The sequence below is a fragment of the Talpa occidentalis genome, unplaced genomic scaffold, assembly GCF_014898055.3.
Source record: "Talpa occidentalis isolate TD23 unplaced genomic scaffold, MPIMG_talOcc4v2.1 talOcc4.5, whole genome shotgun sequence".
Lineage (NCBI taxonomy): Eukaryota > Metazoa > Chordata > Mammalia > Eulipotyphla > Talpidae > Talpa > Talpa occidentalis.
In genome coordinates this window covers 27,463,832-27,485,304 of record NW_023604861.1, presented here as the reverse complement: position 1 = coordinate 27,485,304, position 21,473 = coordinate 27,463,832, and the positions used below count along the sequence as shown (strand labels likewise).

The 21,473-nt window shown below is 33.4% G+C and overlaps 1 protein-coding gene across 1 annotated transcript in view; it reads right to left on the bottom strand.

Moving 5' to 3' along the window:
* The window catches only part of KLHL1 (kelch like family member 1), a 252,037-nt gene that overhangs the window by 139,749 nt on the left and 90,815 nt on the right, over nucleotides 1-21,473 (bottom strand). The window contains exons 3-4 of the mRNA XM_037528954.2: nucleotides 18,021-18,157; nucleotides 5,213-5,409 (exon numbers count right to left, since the gene is read on the bottom strand). Of these exons, the coding sequence (XP_037384851.1) occupies nucleotides 5,213-5,409; nucleotides 18,021-18,157 (334 nt within the window). The remainder of the gene's footprint in view (nucleotides 1-5,212; nucleotides 5,410-18,020; nucleotides 18,158-21,473) is intronic.

Below are 21,473 nucleotides of genomic sequence, written 5' to 3'. Positions count from 1 at the left end.
AGTTGTTGACGTTATCCATGTTTTGTAGTGTTTGGGATATCAGAAGTCTGACTCATAATTATAAGTAAAATGTAATCCATGGGTACATTCATTTATGTTAATTAATAAAGCACAACTATGTGGTAAGATATTCTAGTATGGGTATGGTCCTGAGTAAACCATTTAATATTTCTGAATATTAGATTTATCACTTCTAGAATGGATATAATATATATCTTGCAGGGGATTTTGAAAGGTTTAAATATCTCTAACACCTAGAATGACAACTGATGTATAAAATATACAAGAACTGGCAGAACCACCAGTAGTGATTAGCATTGTCATCAAACACAATGACAGAAGCTAGTTATTCAGGCTCTCTTTTTATTTGTCACTCACCCAATAAGTACGTGTGTGAATAAACACATGGACCCCTAGTGAGGTATTAATCTTTATTCTTGGTCTCTCTTTTCCTCTCCTGTTTATGGTAATCTGGAGACACATTTGAAATTAAACCTTTGTCTTTGCTTGCTCAAAAGCTTTCAATGACATATTATTATATTCAATATAAAAATCTAAATCATTAACAAAGTCTCCAAACCCCTGCAAAATTTGACTGAATTTCCATTTTTATCATTTATTTCTTTCCCCTCCCCTCCCTACCATGTCATCACACTTGAATTTACTCAGAGTAAAGTTCCATCCTACATCAGATCATTGGCAAATCCATTTCCTTCTGCCATGAACATTTTTTGCCAACTCCTCAGCTGACTAATTCCACTTGAACATTTTCAACTCACTGTAAACAATCCTTATTTAAAGGAGGCTTTCCCTGTTTTACCTATTCATTGGATCTTATGATCTTATGATTTACCTTTTCAGAGTTACTATATCTACACATATGCACATATGTATACATATAACTGTTGCTTATAGTCAAAATTAATTTGCATTCAACATATTCAACTTTCTGTAAATCCAACATATGACTATTTTGTTATCATCATATCTGCAGAGGTCCCCATTACAACTGTATTTCATAGTCATTGACCTACTACTCACTTCACTATTCATTTAACAATGAACACTATGTAAAGTCATCTAACTAGGCACTTAGAGAAGTTTATGAAAATTTTCCATACCCTAAATGGAAGTAAGCCACATCAACAAGGACAAAAATATATTGTAAAACCAGTAACCAGTAAGTACTATAATTGCTGTGAGACAGTATAAGGGAACAGAGTTTTGGAGGTAGTGCTATTTTATATAGAATATTCTGAGAAAAGATTTCTGTGGAAGTAAAATTTGAATTTGAATGCAGCATAGGAGAAAGGGACATAATAGTTTTGTAGGAGGAGGGGTGAGAATAAGGGAGGGCATTGGAGAGCACAATGGACTTTTAGAGGATTGTGGGATCTTTGGTGGTGGGAGTGCTACAGTGACTCTACCTGAGCAGGGAAATCCTATACTGTTTCAGCACTGGCAAAGATGTGGAACAATGGTTCTTCAAGAACAATAAATAAAGTTATAAAATAAATATAAAAAATTTAAAAATGGTAGAAAAGTGTTTCCAGCAGAGGGAAGAAAGAGTTATATTGTTCTTAGAGTAGTCAAAAAACAGCATAAAGATCAGTGTGTCTTAAGGCTGTGGACAGTGGTAATAACAGTAAAATATGTGATTGGAAAGAAAGAAATCTATATATGTACTCTTGTTAAATGACTGAATTCATGAGTGTTGAATGTCACGATCCTAAAGTTACAAACAAGATGAAAACTAGAATTAACACATTACAATGCAATAGACACTTTGTCAGAGCAAAATAAATTTCAACAGAGAATACTTAATATCTGAAATAAGGAATTTGCAATACCTGTTGTGCAAACAGGTCATAGAGACATAAAAAGATAATTAATTGCACAAAGAAGTTTATGATGACATCATATTATCCTAAAGAAAGGAACACTAAGATTTCAAATAAGAATAAAATTAAAAGTTTTAAGATTTTTTTATGCATTGATGTAATTAAACTGGAAATTAGCTATACAGAATTAGATATTAGAAATTTCCAGAGAAGGGAAATGTATGTAAAGTATAAGTAAAGGAAATTCACAGGATATGTTTAAGATAACTCAATTCCAGTTATTTGAGGAAAAATACTCAGGGAACAATTTAGAGAATAGGTATGGAGGATCATGCATATCAAAATATGGCATTTGAACCTGCTATTTTTTGGGTAAGCATTGAAGATATTGTTGGATTAAGAAAACAATACACCCTGTATTCTGTCTAAGAAAAATTGTGGATAGGGAACTGGAGGTCTATACTATCGTTAAAAGTCTGTGGAAATTAAGATTAGGTAACTTTCTACTAATGATTTCAACCTTCAGTTCAATTGTTCTCTAAAGCACTACTCTGCAGAGGCCATTCCTCAAGAATCTCCAAAAGATTTCAATCAAATGTCTCAGTCTATACCAGTGAAATAAATCATTTCAAAGGTTGCTTGGGAGTTATTTCGACTTTCCTTCTGTCCACATATCTGCTTATAATTGTGCTTAGAGAATAATGACTTTCTCTTCTCTTCCACCTTCTATATCTTGTGGAAATGCTTTTTTTTTAATATATACTACTAAGGTGAAAAACAAAACAGAAACACTTAAATGTTAACTTTTTTAGACATGAGTTAATTTTATCATATATAGGAAGGCAGTTATTTCCATCCCTAATATTATTCAGTCACAAGCCCCAACAGTTTTCCATATGATATGATTATAAAATATTCACTATTCCTCTTATTCTCATCTGCTTTTGCTTGCCACTCTTTAATGCCTTTAAAATGTGGTGTCCAGAATTCAGCACAGGACTCATAATGAAATCTGACTAGTAGAGTACAGGGGAACTGTTTCTCTTAATTATTTTGTTACTCTCTGCATATTCATGCAGCCAAAGTTTAAATTAATGCTTTAGAATTAGTTTCACAGTTCTGCTTAATATGGAGCTTGCAATCAAAATTTTCCAGTATTTTGCACATGAACCAATGCCAAACTGCTCACCTTCCACTAATAGATTTTGAAATCATTCACACAAAATCAATAGTCAAACCAAATAAATAAGTGACATTTCCAAAGGAAAGAGAAAATTATATAAATAGTACAGACATATAAACAGCAAAGTGAGATCTGATGCCAATGATGTTAAAAGGTCAAGTAAATTAAAAATAGAAAATAAATAATTCTTATGAAATAAATAGAAAATAAATAATTGCAGTCAATAAAGAAGCTAATTCAGTCCCTGAGGTAATAGGAAAACTGGAATGATTTGCTACTAAATCAGTTAAAAAAATTATAGCATAATAGGTTTGCTCGCAAGCACAGATTGAATAGATTAGATGAGGACATGTGCATGATTAAACAAGGATTAGAAGCAAATATGTGGTTAAAAATATAATATCAGTTGCAAAACACTAATTTTCAAGTGTTAAAATTGAGAGAAAATAGTAATCTATGAAGACAAGTGTTCAGTAAATTTTTTCACTAAACAGTAACCCATGAGCATCTGGAGAACACTGGAGCTTCATGTTTCCAAAATAATTGGAAATTACTTAAATTTCAAGAGACATGATGCACAAGTAAGTTATTCATAGTCTCAAAAATAACACAGAGATGTTTAAAAAGTTGAGTTTCTTAGCATGAATTCTCTATTTCCATTTAAAATATATTTTACTATGGAGTATACATTTTAAAGTGTCAAGAAAAAAGTATGCTACTATTGTGTGATAAATTGTAGAAAAACCTAAGCAGCTGCAAGAAAAACATTTTTATTAGTAAATTAATAATTCCAAACTAGACCAGAAGGGACAATCATCCCCCCTGGATATGGAGGCATGTTGTTCTTTGGGTTAGCTAAACTAGAGCTCTTAATTGTAATGAAATGTGTTTAATTAAATAACTGCAGTTGGACTTGATATTTTGGTTGATGAAGTATTTGTTTCCACTCATTTTATATGGTTCATAAAATTTCAATAGTTGCCCAGTAATCTGTCATGGATTATTTTGAAAACAAAATTCTGACAATCAAATTAAAAAGCATGTATCTCCTTCCTTTTATTTCTATATTTTCATTTAATATACTAATCTGCTTAAAAAATTAAAAAAAATAAAATTGTATTAAAATGCTACCCAAGACAAATAATTAGAAAACTTATATGACTGTCATTAGTGATGTGATATGGTGTTAAGTCTCAAAATAAGTTTTTTTAAATAAATATCGATGATGCATTTTAATGAGATCATTCTTATATAAATTTTCCCCTTTGAGGGAAGGTAGAGTTTTCTACTTCATAATTGCTTGTTTCAATGATGACAATCAAAACATTAATATGTTACTAGCAGCAATAGCAAAAATGGCTGTCATTTTATATATAACTTAATATATGCCAGTCATTAAGTGCTTTTAGCATGATTATTTCTAAGTCATGAAACGATGAATATGTAACTGTTGCAGCTCAATATTCCATTCTAGAATGGAGATATTAAAAAATATGTGTCACATCATCAAGTTCACATGTTTAAAATGTACAATTCAAACATTTTTTATAATCATTATAAAGCTGTTAAAATACTCACATACCTACATATATGTGTGTATGTATAAGCAAATATAAAATGTAAAATAGTCATAAATTATATTAGGAATATTTATTGAATTATATTTGATTCATTTAAAATCCCCCCCAAAAGGTTAAGTCTGTTAATATATATCTCTAAATATATTCCCTTAATACAGATTTCCCAGGAATTCTGGAATCCAATATTCAAATGCTCTGTTGTGTCTTGTAAGAGCACTATCCCATCATGTGGGACCCCACCTCATGACCTCATTTGAACCCCATTGTTGCCTGAACATCCCATCTCCATCACATTGGGGGTTTAGAACTTCAATATTGAATTTTGATTGATACAACTTACTCCACAGTAGAGAACTAGCAGAATAAAATGCAAAACAAAAGCTTTTGTGGTGCAAAATGTAAATAAAACCAAAAAGCAGCAATGAAGTCCATTATGGTGACTTTTTACTTTGAGATTATGAAATACTGTAGGGTACATTTTACCCAATTAGATAAATGTACAAATACAAAACTCAAGTTAAACTAAAAATGTTCAATGCAGTGACAATTTATTTTAATTTCTGGTAATACACTGATATCTTTGTTATTGAAATATTAAATTTCCTTACCATTGTGTAGCTGTGAGCCACCTTCATTAATTCAATGCATCCTTGAGCATCAGCAAATGCTCGGATTCCTAAACAATTAGATGGATGTAAAAGCTTCATGAGGAAATGGCAGCAAACTTCTACTACTTGAGGAAGCTGAAGAAGGCATGCTGCAGCAAGAAGATTTTCAATGGTGTCCTCTTTTAGTTCCAAGCAACCTAAACAATAAGGGAAGAGCATTATAAAATTGCTTAAATTAAATAACATGCATGGTTGCATTATTCAAAAAAGCATTTAAATCTTCTAGAAAATATATTAATTTGGATTGATAATCAAGATAAATATAACTCATTAATGGCCAACAAAATGGTTTTAAGCACTTTGAGTTTTTTAATTCATGTGATGCTCAAAATCATCAACTATACACAAATGCAGTTTTGGCTAAAATATCAGTAAGTGTTTTATACTATAACCATTCATTTGATTGTGAATTAAGCAAAAAAAAAAAATTATAACCATTCATTTGATTGTGAATTAAGCAAAAAAAAAAAAGAGAGAGAGAGAGAATGTTCAAAATACATATTTACAAGATTAGGAAAGTAGAAGAGTCACTAGAGTCACTGTTTCTGAAAATATACACTTATGTCTTGAATGAAATATCTATGTTAAATTCACATATTTTACATATTTATATACAAATGTGTTGGAAATTGCTAATTATATTTAATTAATTCTACCAAACTTTATAATTATTAATAATTTTCTTTAAGTCACTTATCTTAACCTCAAAAACTAAGCTTTTCAGTATTTCCTCATTTTCTGAACTACAGTGGACTTGGATAATGTTCATTTGTCATTCAATGTCATTTCATTAAAATGATGGGAAATATGGGAAATAAATGATTCTTTTTTTTTAATAATAGAGGCATGTTTATTTATTTGTTTGTTTGTTTTGTTTATACATGCACTGGGTACAGTCAGAAGCGCGGGAGGGTGAGAGAATTCACCAGAGTCAGAGCGGGGAGCAGAACAGGCAGAAGGACCGAAGTACACTGCTGAGGGGAGCAGCGGGCGGCAGGAGAGGTCTGCGCGCCATGTGGGACCCTCCTCTGGTGGCCGGGGAGCAGCCGGGGATCGAACCAGCACCACAGAGGCCGCGGGCAGCTTTGCAACCCAGCGCTCAACCGCTGCGCCACTGGGGAGGTCTGGGAAATAAATGATTCTTGACCTGGGTAACTATGTGGAGTCAGCGCTTTCTCCCCATATCTGTGAGTCTTCTCCGAGTGTTCCAGTCTCTTTTTTTTTTTTAAGCTTCTTTTCTTTTCCTTTTTTTTTTTTTTAAGATTCATTTATTTATACAAGCACTGGGGTACAAGCCAGAGGCACGGAAGGATGAGAGAATTCACCAGAGACAGAGCAGAGAGCAGAACAGTCAGAAGGAAGGACTGAAATAAACTGCTGAGGAGAGCAGCGGGCGAGACGGGAGAGGTCTGCCACATCATGTGGGAATCTCCCTGGCCGGCAGGGAATCGAACCCACGATGCAGAGGCTGTGGACAGCCTTACAGCACTGCACTCAACCTGCTGTGCCACCGGGGAGGCCTCTGAGTGCTCCAGTCTCTGAGAAGAGACTCTATATGTATTTCCCATACAGTATTTCCCATAGATGTGCAAAACATATTCAAAAATATGCTTTATAGATTTTGCGTAAATTCAGTATGAAATCAAAATTCATATATTACATTTACTTTTTAGGTCCCCTTAGTTCTTCTGTAGTTTAGAACAGTCTCCCAGCAATTTTGTCATTCACGGTATTTATATTAGTGAAGGGTTCGGACTGCTTGTTTTGTAGAATTTTTCATTGTGGATTTGTCCTTATTTCCACATGATGAGATCTGGCTAAAACCTTTTTTGCTAGGTCATCAGATAGGTGATGTGCCTTTCTCAGTAGTTTATAGGGAGAGCGACAATGATCCCTTGGTGGTGGTTATTAAATTTGGTACCTTGTTTAAGGCAGGGTCTGCCAGATTTATTTTTCTTTTATTATTAATAAGTAATCTGTTGGGTGAGGGATAACCCTGCTTTCAAACATGACATTTTATCCATAACTTAACATGTTTAATAGATAAAGAATATTATGTTTTATTTATGAGTTTCACTGAAAGACTGAGACAGCAAAGGAATCTAAATCAAGCTTCCCAGTGTAGCAAGGGATTAGGTGAAGGGAAAAGAAGCAGGGAAAGTTAAATAAACTGAAAGGAACACTGAATGAAGCAAAATTAAAATGTTCTTTGGATTACATATTAATTTTTCAACTAATTAAACTACACAAACTCTAGTTTTGTTACAAAAGTAATAGCTATTTCAAATTCCAAGATTTTACTAAATGTGCAAACATCTTATTGTTCAGATATTATCAGCTATAGAATATTGAATAATAATTTGGCAGGGCATTCATTTGCTGATAGCGATAAAATTCCACTAGGAGTCTGTAGTTTATATTATCAGTAATGTTATTCAATAAAAACTGAAATAGAATATTCATCTGAAGTTGAAGAATTCACCTCAGTTTCAATGATTTTAAGATTAATTATATAAGTACAAATATTTTGATATATAGTTTAAGGTTTATGGATTATTATATTAAATAAAAAGCATTTTATAAGCTATAAATTCCCATATTTTACAGTTTGACAATTTAAGAGTTTGATTTATTAACTATGTGCCTATAATAAAAATATAGAGAAATAACATGAATATATTAATTATTATTTATAATTGATCTAGATATGATTTATATATATATCACAATATATACCAAGTATGTTTACCAAAATAACTAAATAACTTAAGATCTTGAGAAGAGTTTTTCAGACTTTTGAGTAAGATCATAAAAATGATGGTTGCATACTTCTTAGCATAGATCTTGTGAAAATCATATTAAAGGGATGAGTGCATGTGGTATAGCATTTTTTTAAAGATTGATTTATTTATGCATACAAGAGCTGGGGTACAGGCCATATATGCAGGGGGTGGGGGGATTCACAAGAGACACAGTAGGGAACAGAACAGACAGAATGAATGAAGTACACTGCTGAGGGGAGCAGCAGGCAAGACAGGAGAGATCTGCCTCGCCATGTGGGCAGCTCCCTGGCCACCCAGGGATCGAACTCATGCTGCAGAGGCTGTGAACAGCTTCACAGCAGTGTGCTTAACCCCTTGCACCACCAGGGAGGACCAGTATAGCTTTTATTTATTTTTAAATTGTATTTTATTGAATTAATACTGGTTTGCATCACTATACTTGATTTAGGGATTTAAGTACACACTTCATCAGATATACGTTACTGCACCACAATCACCACCAAAGTATACCAACAATCTCCCACTAGCCAGTTGGTACGATTTTCATATACTTCATTTTACTGTGAATTCATAAAATTGGGAGCATAAATTTCTTTAATTTTAATTAACTAGTTTTTCTCACTAGCACTTGTGAAGAAAAGAATACAGTAGTCCTGAACTGCACTCTTTGAAAGGCCTACTTGAAAGATTTGCTGTTAATTAATGGCATTAACAATACAAATTCCATTAACAATACAAATTCCCCACTGCGCATCAACTTTGGTAAAACAATATGATTTATACTGACCACCTATTTCCTTATGATTGTGTGGAATTTGTTTATATGCTAAGCAGAGTCGCCTATGTGATTAACCCTAAAATAAATGAAAAAAGATACACATAGTAGTATTTGCAACTATGTCTTTATCTTTTCATACTGACATTTTAAAAGTGAGTCAGGGGCCTCCCTGGTGGTGCAAGTGGTTGGACACAGCATTGTGAAGCTGTCTGCAGCCTCTGCAGTGCTGGTTCTATCTCCACTGTACTCAGAGCAACCCACGTGGCGAGCAGATCTCTCTTGTCTCACCCGCTGCTCCCTTCAGCATTGTATTTTGTCAGTCTTCCTATTCTGTTCCCCGTTCTGTCTTTGGTGAATCCTCTCACCCTCCCGCATATCTGGCCTGTACCCCTGTTTTTGTATAAATAAAATAAATCTTTTAAAAAAAGAAAAAAAAGTGAGTCAGAGATATTATTTTTATTACACAACACGAGATGTAAAATATTTATTTGTATAAACAAGCAATTATTTAGTCCAAATTCCAATATTGGGTCTAGCACAGAGCTTTATAATAGTTTAGATACAACTTTAGCAGGGCATTTTCCCATACATTCCCCTACAAAAAAGAACTTTGAAGGTCTCATAATTTTTCTGTAATCTTCAAAAGTTATTTATTGGCAATTTTGGATTCAAATTTAGAGAATATAAACATTGTTTATTTCAATAAGTTAAAATGTTCTACTTGTTTCAACTTGGAATAGATCCATGAAAGGATCCATTTGTAAAAGCCAGAAGGCACAAATGGAATATTAGCAAATGTTGAGCTTGAATACACACAAATTGAGCTACCCCACGCATGATATATCTATAACCTGGCCACTTATCTGATAGACTTAAAAGGCAAAAAAGCAAAATGTGCCAACTATTTGACTTAAAATGAACTTAAAAAAACCATGAATACTGTTAAGAAAAGTAATTCTATATATTAGTATTCTATATATTCATTCAAAGTTAAATTTTAAGGCATATTACACCCAAATAGCTTTGAGTGTACTAAGAGGAAAAAATCTGTTTTTTTTTTTACTTTAGGCACCAAAGAAAATTGATTAAAAGATATCTGTTACTTGGATGAAACTTCAGGTAGCTAGGACATTTATGACTATTGTAAGAGAAAACCCTGAGAAAAGATTTCTTAAATAATGAGGAAATATTTATAACATCTTGACAGGTCTAGGGGAATGTTGTCTTTAGAACTGATTAACTGAAAGGCTCAACACATCATTAGGAAATAGCTGTCTCCTCAAGTGCTTTGCTGTTTCCCTCATGGTTGCCATAGTTTCAAGTTTCAGATTCAGATAGAAAACACACATTAAAAAAAAAAAATAAGGAAATATCCCTTCATGTATATTTCTCTTGTATCACTGAAGAAATATTTACTAAAATTTCTCCCAAAAGTCTTTTCTTCATATTGCCTTGGCAAAAATTGTACCATATGACCATGAATAAGTCAGTAATTAACAATGCAATAAAATCCTAATGATTTATTTTGAATCTTTACACATTATATTGATAGAGTCATTCTCCCTTTTATAAACTGGGGTTTAAGAATTGAGTGACTTTGGAATAGAGTACCTTCAATGTATGCTACATTTATCTGTAGTCTCACCTTAAGTAAACTGTATTTTTTTTAATTATTATTATTATTTGGGGTGTTCCAATCACTTATCAGTTGACTTGTCTTATTTTCTGTAAGAAGATATAATTAAATTTATCCTATGTTGTAATGGAGCTTTATAAGATAGAATGGCAAGGGGAAAAAAACAAAGATTATAAAAGAATATGAATCTATGCTGTTCTATTCTTTATTAGACAATGCTATCCTATTAACAACTGTGCTGTATATGTCATCTATAACATCAGTGACATTGTGGGCCTCCCTGGTGGTGCAGCGGTTGAGCGCTGGCTTGCGAAGCTGCCCGCAGCCTCTGTAGCACCAGTTCGATCCCCGGGCTGCTCCCCGGCCACCAGAGGAGGGTCCCACATGGCGCACAGACCTCTCGTGCCGCCCGCTGCTCCCCTCAGCAGTGTACTCCGGTCCTTTTGCCTGCTCTGCTCCCCGCTCTGGCTCTGGTGAATTCTCTCACCCTCCCGCGCTTCTGACTGTACCCAGTGCTTGTATAAATAAATAAATAAATCTTAAAAAAAAAAATACATCAGTGACATTGAAAAACATGAATGTGTTGATCACATAGGTACAAAAACTGCCTATAAAATGCCTGAGGCAAATTAAATTATTTATTGATCTATACCTATCTAACCATCTGAGATTCTGTTACCATGTCTACCATTTGGGAAAGAAAGAGAAATAATATCATTGTCACACTAGAAATTAAAATTAAATATTTCCATCTTAGTAATCAATAGGGATTTAGAAATAAACTTTTATCTTAGAGTACTTTTAAATTTACAGAAAATTAACAAAGATATGAATGATACTTTTCATATAGCACAAACTTTTCCCATGTTATTAATATTTTATCATAAATTAATGAATCATTATTGTTATAGTATCATTAACTAGAATTCATACATTACTTCCTTAGATTCTCTTACCTAATGCCCTTCTACTATTCCAGAATCCCATGCACAATATATTTCATGGAATCATTATATATATCCTCAGACTCCTCTTTTCTGTAGCAGTTTCTCAGACTTTCCTTATTTTTGATAGCTTTGACTTATTTTTCAGTCATAAGAGTGCTTTACTTAACAAGATGATAAATTGCCTCAAGTCCTTTATATTTAAAAATTTCATCAGTGAATTTTATATAAATGTATAATGTAAGTATAAAATGAGGAGTAGTGGTCAAGTGTTTTCCAGAATATTCCTCAATTGGAATCTGTCTGATTATGATTGCACTGGGAGTATGGGCTTTTGGTTTCTTTACATCAAATCAAGAGTACTTACTGTCCACATGAGTTATCAGTGTTGACGTCAACTTGGATCCTTTGGTAGAGGTAGTATTTGTCATGTTCCTGAACTACAAAGTTACTCTTACACTTGTTCCCATCCTGTGCTCTCTGGAAGAAGCCCCCTATGTACAGACACACTAATGAAGTATAAAATTATATGCTATCTCCATGAAGACAGAGCAATTACATAGGTGATTTGGATTCTACATGGGAGATTTGTATATTCTCTGTCATTTATTTACTAAATCAATAAATATTTGTATCAATAAATCTAAAAGACTTTGAGTTCCAAAAAGGACAAGAGAGTTCAGGAAATTTTGGTTTGCAACATTTAATTTTTTAGTAAGTGTACATTTATTTTTAGCTGTTAACAATATAAGCTGATGCTTACTACAATTAAGACTTTTGTGAACATCAAATTGATCCTTATTGTAATATGTGCTAAATTACTGGCATCCTGATTTCTCCCTTCTTTCTCTAATATCTCTCCATTTTTCCTCACCCCCAAAGAAAATCATGCTTGTCCTCTAATGAACATAGCAAACTAATTTTAGGAACAATGACAATCAATATATGTGTAATTCTGTAGTCTAGGAGCTTATTAACCAATAAAAGATGTTTACATGCTTTCTGCCACAAGAAAATCATGGTGTACATTTTGTGAGTACTAACTATATCTCATAGTTCAAGGGTTTACTCTTTAGAAAGTTAGGGCAATATTTATGTAAGGATCAGTAAAAAAGTAGTCACAACAAGAAAGATCATCTTTTTTATCCATTACTACCTCCCTACATTTGTCTTTAGAAATTCCATTGTCTGTCATATCAGAACCAATAATGTCAGTGGTTCTTATATACTCAAATTGTTTTAAATCTACTGTCCTTACTTATCCATCATTTGGAAACAATAAGGAATTGTTCACTCAGTAAAAATATTGACTTTGAATATTTTCTTGAATACATTATTGTATAGGTGTTTAAGTTCCTCAAATTTAATAAGTATGCCTTTTAGTGAGGTCAGTCTCCCCAGAAGGGTTAGATATTGTTTTCTCAATATGCCCAGACCAGGAGTTTTCCAATAAGTTCCCCCTTGATATGAATTAAACATCTATCATGTACCTATGAGCAATGCAGAATATTTTAATTTAAAAGCAATAAAAGTCTTAGAAGTGTTTTGTCCTTTGTTCTATTTCCTAATCAAAGAAACAATCACTGCTACCCATTTTATGACTCAGAAAAATGTAGTAGTTCATGGTATACCATTCATCCAAGTGAATATAGGTTTATCAATGAACATGTCCTCTCTATGTGAGAATCTCATCTTTAAGTGCGGAGATCATCACCTCCTATCTGTTGTGTGAAGTACCACCTTTTCCCTCCTTGATGACTTAGATACCTAAACGCGGTATAAATATCCCCATCTGTGCCATTACTCTTTCGAATTTACTACCATGTGAATTCTCTGTAAGTTTGCTATTGAATTTTGGGCTTTTCTCCTATTAATCTGTCAATATTAATCGGTTTGTCTGGCCAGTCTTAGAAAAGTTCCGATGTAATGGTGGTATATTCCTCTGTGTCCTAATGTTAGTAAATCATAGCTGCTAATTCTCTTCCTAGTCAGCTGCATAGATTTAATACAGTACCTATCAAAGAGTTTAATCTAAAACAGCCTGTCACTCAATTCTCAAGGGAATTTTGGTTGGGAGAACAGCAACAAGCAAAAAGGATCAGTACATGATTATAATGAGTTACTCAAAATTCTACTGTAAAGGTCACATCACTTTGCCAACCTGCATATCAGACCCACCACAAATATGTTCATTACAGAATTGAACACTTTAGGATATTTGTAGGTGAAACATATTCTTCAGTTCAGTATAGATGTTTCCTTTCTGTATAAATTAAATATATTTTGAATCCAATTGAGTTTGATTGATTAGATCAGACCTTAGAGATTTGCCTTACTTGGAAACTCAGAAATTAAATATGAGCTTCAGTGTATAATCATAACCCTTCCTTAACAGATACTAAATATTTTCACAGACCTATTTCTTTTTCAAGGCATCTATGAAATCCTATTGCATAAAGCAAAAATTCAGTTTAGTAACAATAAAAAGCTACATAAGATTCACAAAATATACCTCTTGATTATCTATTTGTTACAATAATTTCCCTTTTTGATATTATGTGTTACAGATACATACACATACACACATAGAGGGTTTTTTAAAAAAAATAAGGGAGGGAAATAGTATTTGATGATCATATGCAATGCAGCTAATTTATTTTACTTATTTTTGTTATTTTCCTTACACAGCATTTAAGTTATTTCAACATTATGAAAATTATGGACTCAATCTTTAAAATTTGTGGGTGACAGTAATATATAAAGCCAGTATTTAAAGACTCGATTTCTTAAATTGAGCATAGAATTTTCACATCTATTAAAAACTAGTGTGCTTGCATAATTCATGCCACTTGAATTAAACAAGTAATAAAAATGAAACAAGAATTTACTTTTAATTACAATAAAAAATTCTGAAGGGAGTTTGGAATGTTTAGTCCAAGCTAAATATATTGATATATACTTTTTAATATTAAAGTAGAACATTAAACATCTCAGATCCTATATGTGTATATTTATTTCATTCAAGTGTCTGGTAGTAAAGCAGAAGCTATTTTTACATTCCTTAACATGTACCATCACTTTAATTAAGTTTAGTACTACACAAACTTTTATTTTTTTAACAAGGAATTTAACTCCTCCGTATGATTAAAAGTTTGCCATTTGGCAGTTTAATTTTCTACCCCTCTTCTTAACACCACTGCTAGATGGACAGCTTCCTTTTTAAAAAACCTGTCCTTATCAGTACTCTACAGGACCTGACGCTTTGCTCGTAACCTTGCAATCCCATCTCACATATTTGTTAGAACTCTATTTCCTTACACGCGAATGAACACAGTATATTTTCAAGCATGTCAGGATAGTAGGGACTATGTAAAAGATAAACCAGAGGGAATTTCTATCAGCCTGAAAGCAACTTTAAATTATGGTGAACCCCAGAACAGCCTTTTCAAATACATTAAATTCTCTCTTATTTCCTCTTTTATTTTCACAATGTGACCATCAATTTAGGGCTAGAACTGAAACATACACACGCAGACAAGCAAAATGGTAGCCCTCAAAATTTGGTGTTTGTTTGTTTGTTTGTTTATTTATTTATACAAGCACTGGGTACAGTCAGAAGCATGAGAGGGTGAGAGAATTCACCAGAGCCAGAACAGGGAACACAACAGGCAGACTGACGAAATACACTGCTGAGGGGAGCAGCGGGCGAGGCAGGAGAGGTCTGTCTGCCATGTGGGACCCTCGACCGGCTGCAGGGGAATGAACAGGTGCCGCACAGTCTGCGGGCAGCTTCGCTGCCCAGCGCTCAACCGCTGCACCACCAGGGGAGGCCCAGTGTACACTGTTTTCTAATGAAAAAATATTAGGAGATGTATATATCCTACTATCATATCATACTAGAACAAGATAACAAAGGATAATTATGAACTGTATATTAGAAAGTGCCATAAGGTAAACTAAAGTCCCCTAAGTGAAGAGAGTGTATATAATTTAGCCTATTGTTCCCAGAGCCCATTTGTGGTCTACTAACACATAGTAGGCATGTAGTAGAACTTGAGAATAAGTCAATGCACCAAAGCACAAAAACTATTCAACATTTATGATTTTGAATAGTAGGCACCATTGCCACCTGCAGAAACAAGCATTATATTGGAAGGAAGAATGAACCAAAGCCGTAGTGAGCCTCTGTATAGCAACATGGGACTCAATTTAAGCTACCCCAACTCTTTTGAGGGCAAATAGTCACAAGCTACTCTAAGGAATTCCATCATAACTGATACTCTACAAAAAACATCAACTCAGTAGAGAAAATGCCTTTCAATTTGTCTGACATTTATTCTAGTAATAGATTCAACATTTTACTAATGATTTTTGTCAGAATACTTTATCTCACTGACAGGGTTGCATTAAAAAGTTCAAAGGCTCTTAAGCAATGAAAAAAAAAAATCTGTCCCTTCACATTAACTTAAAAGGAAACAAAGTTCTGATTCACCTCATGATGGTTTTGTGAACGATTATTGAAAATATTAATATGCAACTATAAAAAAAAGTTTGGGTAGTCTGTTTTGCATCATACTTAGCCAGTGAAAAATGTTCATCTGTAGAATGTGTAATGTTCAGGATGGAATTTCTAAAGTCCTATACATTTCTAACTTCCTATATAATTTGAAAGTAGAATGAGAAAATATAAACATTTTTTCTCTGATTTCATATTTCTGATGATGTTTTACAAAATAATGCTAGAACAATCGAACAATCTTCACTAGTATTAATCAGATGGATTATTATAAACAAAAAAAATCCCTATCTCTTTTTAAAATAAATAAAATTATAGAAAAAGAGGAATGATTAGGATGGGGTTTCTCCAATATCTTGCCATGCATAATTGTTCACTAGAGGAAATTCTTTAAGGTCCAGTCATCTCTCTTCAAATCAAAAATTATTAAATTCTACAATCATTGAGGCATATCTGAGTCAAAAATTCAATCAAAGCTACTTTTTATCCATTAATTTTTCCTTAATTTCTAACCTAATGAAATAAATCAACTACACACTGTTTTTACAAGTTTTATAGACTGTCTAGATCTCATGGTTCCTTCATTTAAATCAGTTTGAAACACTCATCACTCTCTGGTGAACACATGACTTCATATATAGTTAACTATCAATTCTTGACAGCTGATTTTCCAAATTTCTCTAAAACCTCTTCCACCTAATATTTTAAGAAAATACTACTGAATGACTGACACTTTATAATTCTTGCAGCTCATTCATTTCGCCCTTTACTGTGATGCATTTATTTTTAACCTTTCGAGAAAACTCTTAGAGATCAACTAACAAGCTGGCAAAATAGACACAGGTACCGTCATTCTTTCCTGCTAAGCCATTGCTCACTTGATCTCTCTTCTATTGTTATAATTTGTTACATTGCATGTACCAAAGACAAGATAGTTTATGTTTTGACTAATATTCTCCCACTATTACCATGTAAATGATGCTAATCTAAACATGTCTATAAATGAACAATTGGAAGTTATTCAACCACCAGGGAAATATGGATATCACAGAAAAGGCCAAAGTGGCAACTGAAGGGCAGCTTTGTATACCATCTGTCCTCCACAAAGCAGAGCCAAATCTGGGTCATTACATTCAGCAGGGAGCTTTGAAATACTTTCCAACTTTGTGCAGCACTATGATGACTGTCTTTTGACCTAGTTTTGCACATGAGAAATGCAAGGCTGCCAGGCAATGGAGGCTGTAACTGTTGGATCTATGCCTTTCTGTTGCTGGAAGGATCCCTAAATTGTAAGCTTCGTAATTCTTTCCCTTTCAAGGAAACAATAATGTGGTTATGCCTGCAATCTCTTACTGAGAGGCCAATGATCCTTTATATTACTATTTCAGGTTGCATACAAATTGAAATTGACCAAGCAGGTCTTAACTTCCTTCAGTGTGAGAATTTAGACAGACTTCTTCCTGACTCTAGGCCTTTAACCTCACTTTTCTTAAAGCATCCACTTTATGAAACTTGTAATTGTAAATTCTCTCTCTACTCTTTTGAGATGTAAATCATTTTAAAAGCCCCATGCAGGTTTTACAATGCAGGATTATTTTTCTCATGGGTCTGGAAGCTGTCTCTCTGAAATGGCAACATCAAGGGATGTAGCACTCCTATCTCCCCCAGTTTTTTTTTTAATTGAGGTAACATTAGTTATAATACTGCCTGATTCAGAAGTATAGGGTCAAACCACTTCAGACATATGTTACCACGCCACACCTACCAACAGTTCTCAGTCATATTCCTTTAGCCCCCTCCCCTTTGTGCTCCACTTTCTCCAGTTCCCTTTATAAGCCTAAAATTTTGCGCCAGATTATTAGGGTTTGCTCTTGGCTTGGTTTGCCTGAGCCTTTCTTTAGTTTCTCTATATTGCATATATGAGTGAACCCATCTGGTATTTGCCTTTCTCCTTCTGGCTTATTTTTGCTTAGCATAATCACTTCTAGTCCCATTCATGGTTTTCCAAATGGAAATTGTTCAACTTTTTTTTTTTTTATTGTTAAATCTTATTTCATACATCAAAGTGAAGGTATATGTTTTTTACTGTACCTGTATATGCAAATTGGACAAGATCCCAGAGGGCATTGGGGTCTATGCCTTCCATCTTGATCTCCTCTTGCTTGGCCTCACAAACATCACTTGTAAACATGGCAGCAAAGTAGTCGGAGACTGAACTCAGAACAAGCCTGAAAGAGTCATAGGATCTAGTTTAGGTCATGAATGCAAAGTGTAAAAATGCTGTCAACAAGTACACAGCACATATGAATATCTTTCCATCCTTATCTACCTGTCTATCATCTCTCTCTCTGTCTCTCTCTCAAGCCGCCATCTTTTATCTATCTACTTATTGCATTATGGAGGGGTGTGCTTGAAAAATTGATTTAGGAATTTTTTTCCAACCTTTGGTCACAAAGCATTTTGGTATATTTTCTTTTATAATTTTTTAGTATTTTTTCCTTTCACATTTCGAGCTTTCCTTTTGGATAGAAATTCAAATTTATTTCTCTTTATAGTTTCACCACTTTTTAGCAGATTATCTACTAAAGAAAGTAATTTGTCCTAGTGGATTACTACTATGTATATCATGTATTTGTGATCTGAATATATGTGTTCTCTTTTCAATTTCTTTTCTTTTTTGTTTATTTGACTGTTCTTGTGCCAAAACATAATTATAAATGTCTTTATAACCAATAAATCAATCCTTCTCCTTTATTTTTATTTAATTATTGTGGGTTTTTATTCTTCAAAATCAGTTTACACTAAATTTTTTGAGAGCTTCAGATAAGTCAAAATGAATTTTGATTAAACATACACAGAATTCTCTTTCTAGGACTCTCATTACATATATTTCAAAAATTAAGTGTAACTCACAGATTGTTGACTATTGGTTCATTTTAGACACAATCTATCTTTTACTCTGGGGTGTTTAACTATACTTAATTTCAAGTGTTAAAATTTTCCAAATCTCGGGCCTCCCCTGCTGGCACAGGTGGTTGAGCACAGCGCTGTGAAGCTGTAGTCAGCCTCTGTAACGCGGGTTCCATCCTTACTGGCCGGCAAGGGTCCCACATGGCATAGCAGACCTCTCCTGTCACTCCCGCTGTTCCCCTCAGTAGTGTATTTCATCAGTCTGCCTGTTCTGTTCCCCACTCTGTCTCTGGTGAATCCTCTCCCCTTTCTGCACATCTGGCCTATACCCTGGTTCTTGTATAAATAAATAAATAAATCTTTATTTTTTTTCCAAATCTCTCTTGATATTCCCATTGTTTTGTTTATTATATCTTTTTTTTTTTTTTCTGTAGCTATTTCAAAATTTGTTACTATTTAATTTAATGTCCTTCATGGATAAGTTTAACAACTAAATTATATGTAGGCTGGTTTTCATTGAGTGATGTCACTCTTTATCATAGATTATATTTTCTTTCTTTTCCCCATGTATTACATTTTAGTTGTATAGAAATACTGTCCACTCTTCTAAAAAAGGAGAGTATAAAAAGAAAGCAACATTTTAATTTTCAGGTTTTTAATTTTTTTTATTTTTTTTTAAGATTTATTTATTTATTTCTTTATTTATACAAGCACTGGGTACAGTCAGAGGCGCGGGAGGGTGAGAGAATTCACCAGAGCCAGAGCCAGGAGCAGAGCAGGCAGAAGGACCGAAGTATACTGCTGAGGGGAGCAGCGGGCAGCAGAACAGGTCTGCGCGCCATGTGGAACCCTTGCCCCAGGGCCAGGGATTGAACCGGCACTGCAGAGGCCATGGGCAGCTTCGCAACCCAGCGCTCAACCGCTGTGCCACCAGGGAGGCCCAGGTTTTTAATTTCTTAATTATTTTATGCCAACAACTTTTTTATAATTAAAAAATATGTATTTTGGTTTTTAGTGATTTGTTTTCCTTTTAATGAGTGTTAAGATTTTCATATACTTAACAAATTTTAGTGGAAGTGTAAATTTTAAAAATATTTCAGCATAGCAGTTGGCATTACTTCCTAAAGAAAGATAATTGGAAATAAGCGTACTGTAATTGATGTGTATTTTTCATAGTTGTTTGCATTAATTCTGGAATTTCTTTCTGAGTAAATGAAATTAGTATATTTTTGAAGATCAAAGAGAAAAGTTACTCATTGATAGAAATAGAATTACAAATATGAAAAGGGAGAGAACATTTCTTAAACCCTATAATGTTAGGTTAATGTTGGAGGAATCAGTATAAAATTTGTACTTCTTAATATTTAAAAAATAGAAATATGCATGAGTTTACACATGTACATTAAGGGCACATTGGAAAAATAACAGGAATGAAACAAGGAAAACATAAGATGTTTGTATTCCCAAAAGTAAGTAAATACTCAAAAAGTGATTGGCATATGTCAAAAGACCTAGTTGTTATGCTTACATCTGTAATCTAAAGAACAGTAAATTTTGGAGTCACTTTTCTTTCTAAGAACATTGTAAGAGAAAAGAGAGTAAGAAAGATCGACATAAGGTATCAATTCCTTATATTCTTAAAATTTGACACAATATTATGACATGTATATTTCAAATATTTATTACATAGCAATTTTATTAATCAGTGTCAAATGATCAATCTTATGAACTGATACATAAATTACTACAAACCACATCAATGTATATATAAACATACATATATTCATACACACACATCTTTCCTATAACAAAGAAGTATATTGACATAAAGTAATGTAAGAGTTTTATTTTCAGCAACGTCACATCTTATGAAGAAAAAATGTGACACAGAATTCAATCTTAATTACATGAAATCTTCTCAAGCAACTATAAATATACAAAATATGCTATATGTCTCTAACCTGGCAAAACAAACACAGAAAAGTTTATATTGGATTCTGTGGAAAATAATATTTGAATTAGATTTTAGAAGAGTGGCACGATGCAAAACAGAAGTAATATCTTTATACGTGCATATATAGCTTTCATTAATGTAATGAAAGCAGGAGAAAAAAGTGCATAAATAAGTGAATGCATGAAACCATTCTGGAAAATCTCTTATTGAGGTCACAACAAATTTATTTCCTTCCATTTCTATTAAACTTTACTAAGCCCCTCTCCAATTTATTGTGGTGTTTGACATTATCAACCTCCCACTCCTCTAAATCCCTTTTCAGCTAACACAGTGTAGAATTTCTTATCTAAATTTACTTTTATTCACTAACTTCTATTCTGACTCCTTGACTCTTCCCCTTCACCACAGGTTGTTTCCTTAGTAATCTAAATTCTGGGCTTAATATTTGCTGTTTCATAATCATCCTTGAGAAGGGCCTTTATTATGGAAGTTATGATGGCTCTAAATTGTGCCTTCTATCTTGAATGCCTATCATCCAAAATTGGCCACCAGTTGCCCCAGGAGCTTTTCAGGAGGACCTGAACTGAATTCAGTCTCCTCTATGAGATTTCCATTCATATTTAAATCCTTGTTTCTAATTGATGCATCACCAGTAGAAGGAAATTTCATAATAGATATGA